This window comes from Scyliorhinus torazame, chromosome 4 (assembly GCF_047496885.1).
Source record: "Scyliorhinus torazame isolate Kashiwa2021f chromosome 4, sScyTor2.1, whole genome shotgun sequence".
Lineage (NCBI taxonomy): Eukaryota > Metazoa > Chordata > Chondrichthyes > Carcharhiniformes > Scyliorhinidae > Scyliorhinus > Scyliorhinus torazame.
In genome coordinates this window covers 107,372,883-107,383,247 of record NC_092710.1, presented here as the reverse complement: position 1 = coordinate 107,383,247, position 10,365 = coordinate 107,372,883, and the positions used below count along the sequence as shown (strand labels likewise).

The following is a 10,365-nucleotide window of genomic DNA, read 5'->3' as shown; positions in this document are numbered from 1 at the left end:
TTTGTGACGCATGCACTAGCACACCCAGGTCTCTCTGCACAGCAGCATGTTTTAATATTTTATCATTTAAATAATAATCCCTTTTGCTGTTATTCCTACCAAAATAGATAACCTCACATTTGTCAACATTGTATTCCATCTGCCAGACCCTAGCCCATTCACTTAACCTATCCAAATCCCTCTGCAGACTTCTGGTATCCTTTGCACTTTTTGCTTTACCACTCATCTTAGTGTCGTCTGCAAATTTGGACACATTGCACTTGGTCCCCAACTCCAAATCATCTATGTAAATTGTGAACAATTGTAGGCCCAACACTGATCCCTGAGGGACACCACTAGCTACTGATTGCCAACCAGAGAAACACAAATGAATCCCCACTCTTTGCTTTCTATTCATTTTTAAAAAAATATATATTTATTCAATTTTCAACAAAACACTCCAAACAGAAAAAAAAAGAATAAAGCACAAAACACAAAACAAGCAAAAATTATACATGAGATTTCCAACAAAATACAATAAGCTTTCTATTCATTAACCAATCCTCATCCATGCTATTACTTTACCCTTAATGCCATGCATCTTTATCTTATGCAGCAACCTTTTGTGTGGCACCTTGTCAAAAGCTTTCTGGAAATCCAGATATACCACATCCATTGGCTCCCCATTATCTACCGCACTGGTAATGTCCTCAAAAAATTCCACTAAATTAGTTAGGCACGACCTGCCCTTTATTAACCCATGCTGCATCTGCCCAATTTCCATCCAGATGCCTCGCTATTTCTTCCTTGATGATAGATTCCAGCATCGTCTCTACTACCGAAGTTAAGCTAACTGGCCTATAGTTACCTGCTTTCTGCCTACCTCCTTTTTTAAACAGTGGTGTCACGTTTGCTAATTTCCAATCCGACGGGACCACCCCAGAGTCTAGTGAATTTTGGTAAATTATCACGAGTGCATTTGCAATTTCCCTAGCCATCTCTTTTAGCACTTTGGGATGCATTCCATCAGGGCCAGGAGACTTGTCTACCTTTAGCCCCATTAGCTTGCCCATCACTACCTCCTTAGTGATAACAATCATCTCAAGGTCCTCACCTGTCATAGCCTCATTTCCATCAGTCACTGGCATGTTATTTGTGTCTTCCACTGTGAAAGCCGACCCAAAAAACCTGTTCAGTTCCTCAGCCATTTCCTCATCTCCCATTATTAAATCTCCCTTCTCATCCTCTAAAGGACCAATATTTACCTTAGCCACTCTTTTTTGTTTTATATATTTGTAGAAACTTTTACTATGTTTTTATATTCTGAGCAAGTTTACTATCATACTCTATTTTACTCTTCTTTATAGCTTTTTTAGTAGCTTTCTGTTGCCCCCTAAAGATTGTCCAGTCCTCTAGTCTCCCACTAATCTTTGCCACTTTGTTTGCTTTTTCCTTCAATTTGATACACTCCCTTATTTCCTTAGATATCCATGGTCGATTTTCCCTCTTTCTACCGTCCTTCCTTTTTGTTGGTATAAACCTTTGCTGAGCAGTTTGAAAAATCGCTTGGAAGGTTCTGCACTGTTCCTCAACTGTTTCACCAGAAAGTCTTTGCTCCCTGTCTACCTTAGCTAGCTCTTCTCTCATCCCATTGTAATCTCCTTTGTTTAAGCACAAAACACTAGTGTTTGATTTTACCTTCTCACCCTCCATCTGCATTTTAAATTCCACCATATTGTGATCGCTCCTTCCGAGAGGATCCCTAACTATGAGATCATTAATCAATCCTGTCTCACTACACAGGACCAGATCTAGGACCGCTTGTTCTCTCGTAGGTTCCATTACATACTGTTCTAGGAAGCTATCGCGGATACGTTCTATAAACTCCTCCTCAAGGCTGCCTTGACCGACCTGGTTAAACCAATCGACATGTAGATTAAAATCCCCCATGACAACTACTGTACCATTTCTACATGCATCATTTATTTCTTTGTTTATTGCCTGCCCCACCAATATGTTACTATTTGGTGGCCTATAGACTACTCCTATCAGTGACTTTTCCACTTTACAATTCCTGATTTCCACCCAAATGGATTGAACCTTATCCTCCATAGCACCAATGTCATCCCTTACTATTGCCCCAATGTCATCCTTAAATAACAGAGCTACGCCACCTCCCTTACCATCCACTCTGTCCTTCCAAATAGTTTGATACCCACGGATATTTAACTCCTGGTCGTGACCATCCTTTAACCATGTTTCAGTAATGGCCACTAAATCGTAGTCATTCACGATGATTTGCGCCATCAACTCATTTACCTTATTCCGAATACCACGAGCATTCAGGTAAAGTACACTTATGTTGGCTTTTAGACCTCTGTTTTGAATCTTAACGCCTTGATCAGTAACCTCTCCCAAGTTATTTTTCCTCTTAACTTTTCTCCTAATTTTCCTTGTCATTGAACCCATATCTTCATGTAACAACCTGCCGCGTCGCTTTCCATTTATGTTTTTACTTCCTATTTTATTCCTTTTAGTATTACTGGGACTATTCACTGAGCTCCCCTCAGTAACTGTACCTTGTACTGTCGGCCTTTTTGATTTTTGACTGTGGCTTCTCTGCCTTACACTTTCCCCCTTACTGCCTTTTGTTTCTGTCCCTGTTTTACTACCTTCCGACTTCCTGCATCGGTTCCCATTCCCCTGCCAGATTAGTTTAAACACTCCCCAACCGCTCTCGCAAATAGCCCCCCTAGGGCATCAGTTCCAGTCCTGCCCAAGTGTAACTCGTCCAGTTTGTACAGGTCCCATCTTCCCCAGAACCGGTCCCAATGCCCCAGAAATCTGAAACCCTGCCCCTGACACCATCCCTTCAGCCACATATTCATCCTATATATCCTGTCATTTCTACTCTGAATAGCACATGGCATCAGTAGTAATCCTGAGATCACTACCTTTGAGGTCCGATTTCTTAACTTCCTTCCTAGCTCCCTGTAAACTGCTTTTAGGACCTCATCCGTTTTTTACCTATGTCGTTTGTACCGATGTGTACCACGACCACTGGCTGTTCACCCTCCCCCTCCAGAATGTCCTGTAACCGCTCTCATTGATAGGATGCAGAGTTGGGCTGAAAAGTGGCAGATTGAGTTTAACCCTGATAAGTGTGAGGTGCTTAATTTTGGTAGGACAAATTTGAATGCGGATTACAGGGTTGACACATGGTTCTGAAGAATGTGGAGGAGCAGAGAGATCTCGGAATTCATGTCCACAGATCTCTGAAAGTTGTCACCCAAGTGGATTGAGCCGTGAAGAAAGCCTATAGTGTGTTAGCATTTATTAACAGGGGGATTGAGTTTAAGAGCCGTGAGGTTATGCTGCAACTGCACAAGACCTTGGTTAGACCACATTTGGAGTATTGTGTGCAGTTCTGGTCACCTCATTATAGGAAGGATGTGGAAGCATTGGAAAGGGTGCAAAGGAGATTTACCAGGATGCTGCCTGGATTGGGGAGTAGGTCTTATGAGGAAAGGTTGAGGGAGCTAGGGCTTTTCTCATTGGAGCAAAGGAGGGTGAGAGGTGACTTAATTGAGGTGTATAAGATGATGAGAGGGATCGAGTGGACGTTCAGCGACTTTTTCCTCGGATGGATGTAGCTGTTACAAGAAGGCATAACTATAAGGTTCATGGTGGAAGATAGAGGAGGGATGTCAGAGGTAGGTTCTTTACTCAGAGAGTGGTTGGGGCGTGGAACGCACTCCCAGCTATGGTAGTGGAGTCGGACACTTTAGGAACTTTCAAGCGGTTATTGGATAGGCATATGGCGTGCACTAGAATGATTGGGAGTAGGTTGACTTGATCTTAGTTTCAGGCTAGTTCGGCACAACATTGTGGGCGAAGGGCCTGTACTATGCTGTACAGTTCTGTGTTCTATGAGACATCCTTGACCCTAGCACCAGGGAGGCAACATACCATCCTGGAGTCTCGTTTGCGGCCACAGAAACGCACATGTTGCAATTATTGCAGCATAAATTACAAATAAAGGAGGTAGGTTTAATTTAACTGTTATTTGATTTACCCAAAATAGGGATAAAGAGGTTCTGGAGCATTTTTGTAGGATTAAACAACTCAATGCCCTCCTATGATATGACACTGCTTCTTTAGATACATTCATTTTTGAATTTAATCAAGCTTAAGAAACAGATACAAAACAAACTGCGGTAATGGTTCAGTACCTCAAAGAAATTTGTGGGAGATGGAACTAATTCAACTTAAGTGTGTTATGGCCATATGCTCTCATCAGCATCCCAAAACAAAATTTAGTCCAACTACCTTTTCAGAAACTAAGCTAATCTTTATCCTCCTGCTCTCCTGAAAGACCTAAATGCTGTTGGATACATTCCACAATTGTCTGATAACCTCTATGTAGCATTCTGTGTTTTAGGCTATCGAATGTAATTAATAATAAGTGGTCTGGATTCTCCGATCCCCCAGCTATGTGTTTCGCGGCGGCCGGATTCTCTAGTGCCGCTGCTTGTCAATGAGATTTCCCATTGAAGCCACCCCACACTGCCGGAAAACCAGCAGGCGGGGTTGCACTGCCAGCGAGAACAGAGAATCCCAACAGCTGGAGAATCCGGCCAGTACTTACAGAGTCAATTTCAGTGTAGTTTCAGAGTTGGTTCTACATGGTATAAAAATACACATTGGGCTGGATTCTCTGCAGCCTGACGCCAAAATCGCGGCCGCGCCGAGGCGGAGAATCCAGTTTGACGCTGTAATCGGGACCAGCGCCGGTTCGGCAATTCGCCGGTCACCGACATTCAGCATCACCGTGGAGTACGCCGCGTCGCTGGGGGGCCATTGCCAGAAGCCCGCTCAGCAATCCTCCGCTCTCGACAGCCCGAGTTCCCAATGGTGTGGAACTAACTATTTATTGCCGGTCGGGATGCTCGCGTGGCGGTTGTGGACTCAGTCCGCGGCCACCCAGGTTGGGGGAGGGCGGATCGGAGACCGGGGGGACCTTATAGGCGGCCGGTGATTTATTATGCGGGGGTTGAGGCTCGGGCGCGCGGCCGATCTGGGAGTCTTTTTCTTCGGCCTGATTCCGCGGTCTGAGTCCACCATGGAGCACGGTGCGGCCTTGCGCATGCTCGGCCTCTGACCCGGATGTGCGGGGGCCCGTGCGAGATTCACTCCGGGTCCCTGCTAGTCCCTTGCAGGGCATGGAATTTGGTTAACTTTTTTGCAGGGATCTCAGGAGTAAAACCCCACCGTTTTGACGCCGGCGTGGGGACATGGTCTCAATAATGGAGAATCCAGCCCATTGTATTCAAGCAGGCAGAGTAATCAATAGTATTTACTATGGTAATGTGGACAGCTTGCAGAAACATTTGAGCAACATTTGTTGCACCACAGCTGTGAAAGCTGAGTAGACAATAGAAATTCAAAATACTTGACCCACATCTTCAGCTTTGTTCTAATTATCTGGGACTCATCATAATATCATTCATCCCAGGAAGGTAATTTTGATTGATAAATCTATGGTCAGCCTATCAAATGCTGTTTTGACCCAGAGCTCATTCTGCAACCCATGCTAGTTTGATTCCATGGCAGTATTTTACCAAATAAGAAATTAACAACAATTTTTGAAGATTAAGCTGTACTGTAAGATAACTTAGGGATAGAAATTCCACTGCATGATGTCAACAGTAAAAATGATAAAATTGCATATTTCCAATGGTAATTGTAGGTCAATAAGAGGTATAAATAGAATTCTGATCTCATTGTAAAGGGCACTAAAGTTTGTAAATTATTAAATGCATATGATTTTACACTGAATATTGAACAATGTATGTATAAGTCGCTGCTGATTCATACCCTACATTGCAGTCTGATAGGATTTATAATTCAATCTACCCACTGATAGTGTAGAGTGATGCATTCTACTAAGCTGGAAAACTGGAGCGACAGGGATCTCAAAATTGTCTACCAAAATATAGCGCAAGTAAAGTCACATTCTGGTTTGTAAGGGACTCAAAGTCCATCTACAGTTTATAACCCCATACTTCGGAATGTTGGAATATATCACAAGCCATGCTATGCCAGATCACAGTTCAGACTACAAACCAAACATTTATCATAAAGCAGGTAATTACATATTATTCTGTACAAATCTGTGTTTTTACATATACATGAGCTAGATGGACTGAAAGGCCTCCCTTCTATTTTGTAACAAATTTATGCCATTTCAAAACAAAGGGATCCTAAACCCAAACAGTAACACTCCAGTATTTTGCTCCAAATGCAGTTTTTCTTGTGTGGACAGTATGATTTAGCACGCTATTTTACCACAGTGGACAGCACTTGATCATGTTCTCAGATATCCACCCCATTCATTTTCAGCAAGGTACACTATATATGAATATGAAGTAGGATGCTTTCGATTAAAATTCTTTCACAATTTTTTTCTCAGAAAGATTTAGGAAAGAATTTATGTTTACGTGTGTATTTTAAAATTAAGTTCACACAGATTTAAACTCCACCTGGGAGCAGCTGCAACAAAGTGGGATTGACGTATTAACAAATATCCTTACTATTTCCCACAATGACCAGGGGCATTAAGTAATTAACTGTCTTAATTTAAGCTAAAAACAGACCATCCATTCAAGGATGGGTATCTAACTGGGTGTTTATTTGCTGAGAATATGCTCTTGGGGAGGAGGTAGTAAGTTTGGTTGCCAGGCATACTGGAACATTTTTGAGCAGGAAAGCAGTTGGGGGCAGCGTTTCCATTTCCTGAGAACAGAGAATAAAAACAGGGTAAAGGGAAACATGTAAAACCATTCAATCCAGTTTGGTCGGGGAAAGGAGCATGGTCCAGCAAGAGGAAAAAAACATCTTCATCATAAGCTGAGGGCCGGTTAGAATCAGTAGTATGACCAAAATTGTAAGGTGAGTAGAACAGTGCATTTGTCTTTCTGAAATTCATGTGAATCGGTTTGAAGTTAAATTGTGAGATTTGTATCTGTAATCTTTATAGATTTACTTGATACCTGTAAAAATAAAGCACTTTACCAATTTCTATTGTTACCAATTTCTAACTGGCTCCTTTTCAGTTATCCTGCAGCAGAATTGTTGAAGTGAATAAGACTACATACTAAAGATGACATTCAGCTCAAGAGGGCACCACTTGATTTTGTATTCAGTGGCCTGTACAGGCATAATCCTGAACGTAAGACTTTTGCACTACTTACAGGAGTAACTGAAACAAAACTTTTCATGGAAATGTTTCTGAATTTTCCAATCCCTTCCCACTGTCACATGCTGAGATAAACTAACCAACAGATTGGAACAACAAAGATTTAATCATGTTAGCAGTGCATTTTTGATCGGCTCACCTCAAACCTTGGGCAACTACCAATCCCAGAAAAGGTTGTTGTTTACCCAGTACAAAACTCTGGGAGAAAAGATAAAATACATGGAGTCATCCGGAAGATATCCAATTCGCTTTAGGTTTTATCCCAAGGAATGTTAAGTTAAAGCTCAGGTGCTGCAAATGACAGCACCTCCTTGTTCAAAAATCCCTGCAAGTCCACACTGGGATCACTGAGGTCTAACTGAAGAAACATATCTACTAATGCCCTAAATCCCTGAAATTGGTTTGCTTTTGCAGGACAGTCAACACGACGAATAGGTTCTCCTCTGCGGTACAGCTCAGAAACCTGTATCCCTCGCTGCACCACCTGTGGTGGCATCCCAGCTAGTATAGCTATATTGGCAGTATGGCTGTTTGTGGACACACCCTCTTTCAGCTGGTAGAAAAACACCAGTTCCTCTCCATCTTGGATGGTCTCTAGTGTTAGGTACCGTAGAAGAGTACTAGAAGGGAGGAGATTAAGCTGGACCAAACTGTGAAAGTTGGTAGACAAAAAGATGTGAGGGCATTTCACATCTTGCTGCACCCAGTGTCTTAAAACAGCTGCAAGGAGTGACAATCCATCAACACTATTGGTTCCTTTCCCAAATTCATCAATAAGCACCAGGGATCTCTCTGTAGCATTGTTAACTGCAGCTGCCACCTGGTTCAAGTCTATGATGAAGGTTGAGAGTCCCACAGACACAGATTCACGGCTTTGTATCCTTGTGTAAATTCCATCTATTAGACCAATATCTGCCTCTGTGGCAGGGACATAACTACCTATCAGTGCCATAAAGACTATTAGCCCAACCTCTTTGAGATATATACTTTTTCCACTGGAATTTGGACCAGTAAGAACTCGAACCTTTCCATGCTCCTCGCCACTACTGATGGGGTTTGACACAAATGTTCTTGTGCACATTTCCATTAAAGGATGTCTTCCATCTTTGATATTGACTATGTTCTTGCTGGTTATTTTTGGACGTGTGTAGGTATTCTCTCGGGCTACAACAGCCATGGCAATCAGGCAGTCCAACTGGGCTGCAAACTCCATCACGTCATAAAGGACAGTAGACTTCTCTAAAATCTTTGCTTGCAACTGGTACATAACAGCTGTCTCAAGGTCTCGGATTTCACAATGCAAGTCTCCCAACATTGTATCAAGCTCCTTGGTCCTTGCACTTCTATAATGAAGTCTATCTTCAGAAAGAAACATGAAATCCAGGCCTTCTATCTCAAAATCATTCTTGTCTACCATGCTTGAAAGACGTGGAATAGTTAGAAGAAATCCAATCAGTGGGATGTAGATAACACAGCAAGAAGGAATCCTGTTATCCAATAGCGTCAGCTCATTTCTTGCTACTTCAGTTAAGAAATCTGACAGACCCATCAGTTTACGTTTTTTTTCATCTATGGCTGGGTCCACGTTTGGCTTAACGGTGAATCTGTTCTCTGTATTACTATCCTCAAAATCCACTACTTTGCTTATGAGACTGGCAATATAATGAAGATCATCTGTGAAAGTCTGAGAAATCTTTGCAAACAGTTCCACGGACCTGGAGAGGGCCCTACAAGTATCGCCAATGCACACAGCATTGTACACAGTCTTATAAAGACCTTGCCAATCATTCACTTTGGTGTCGGACAGTGTCATCCTTTTCAGTATTAGTGGGATATTTTTGATGTGCTTTAAGCAATTTTGAAGTGTGTGCACGAGCTCGGTGTTTCTGGCCAGCATGAAAAACTGGATGACATCCAGCCGTTTGTTCAACTGGTCCAGGTTTTTGCTGGGACGCATAAACCACAACCTCATCAGCTTTGTCCCCCACTGGGATTTACAGCGATTCATAACCCCGAACAAGCTGAGCCCCTCTTTCAAGCCTGACGCCAGTTTGTACACGGATGGGTGCACTTCAGACTTGAAAATCTGCAACACGTAGTAGGCGTCCTGGTCAATGTGTACGAGGTCATTCAGTGTAAATTTCCTGAGTGCCAAGATGGGGACGCTCACACTGGGATCCTCCAACTCTACCCCGATCCTTCTCCTCTCGATAAACTTCAGCAGCCCCCCGAGGGCTCGCAACATGGTGGCGCTCTCGAATGGTATAACTGACGCCAGGTACATAATTCTTTCTGCTTCGGTCAGGTGCGTGGGGATGCAGGGCAGGTTGACGGACAGCACCCGCTGCTTGCTGATATTCAGCCCGAAGTCCACATTAGGGAAGATCGCAATTTCTGGCTTCCCGTCCTCTCCTTTGTTGGCGGTCCCCGCCGCCTTGAGGAAGTCGGCCATGTTACGGTCTTGCTTAGCGCTCGTCAAGATGCACCGGGGCTGCAGCTCTTCCATCGCTTTCCTCAGCAGTCTGAGATCCTGTGCGTCCGGCGCATCCGGCATGAAGTAAACGGTGCAATCGTTGGCGCTGTAGTAAGCGAGCCCCAGCTGCCCGCCATGCCACAAGACACTGGCGTAGACCTCGGCCTGAGAGGTACTGTCCGCATGTTCCGCCTCGTCGAACACAGCAGTTAATTGCTGCTGGGTCGGGGTAACAAAGTTACTCATTGGGCTTGGTGAACTCTTGCCCTTGCCATAATGGCTCACTCCCGGCTGACCTACACCCCCCAGCCTCGCGCAACTTTTTTTGTGTGCGACCGCGCCATTTTTTTTGCGCCCCGCTCGAGGCGGCGGCTAACGGCTGCCCCGCGTGTTTCCGCTCGAGGCGGCGGCTAACGGCTGCCCCGCGTGTTTCCGCTCGAGGCGGCGGCTAACGGCTGCCCCGCGTGTTTCCGCTCGAGGCGGCGGCTAACGGCTGCCCCGCGTGTTTCCGCTCGAGGCGGCGGCTAACGGCTGCCCCGCGCGAAGGTGAGGTTGAGCTTTTCCCCATCGAGCGGGAAATTTGCCAATAACTCTCTTTTAACTCAATGGCACGAAAAGCTGCAAAACGGAAGTTTGAGTCTCATGTCTGCAGGAA

At 44.1% G+C, this 10,365-nt stretch overlaps 1 protein-coding gene across 1 annotated transcript; it reads right to left on the bottom strand.

Moving 5' to 3' along the window:
• Positions 1-7,381: 7,381 nt before the first annotated feature.
• On the bottom strand, positions 7,382-10,030 carry msh5 (mutS homolog 5). Its single transcript, XM_072498438.1, has one exon. The coding sequence runs from the start codon at positions 9,954-9,956 to the stop codon at positions 7,515-7,517; it is 2,442 nt and encodes an 813-aa protein (XP_072354539.1). The 5' UTR covers positions 9,957-10,030; the 3' UTR covers positions 7,382-7,514.
• Between the last annotated feature and the right edge of the window lie 335 nt (positions 10,031-10,365).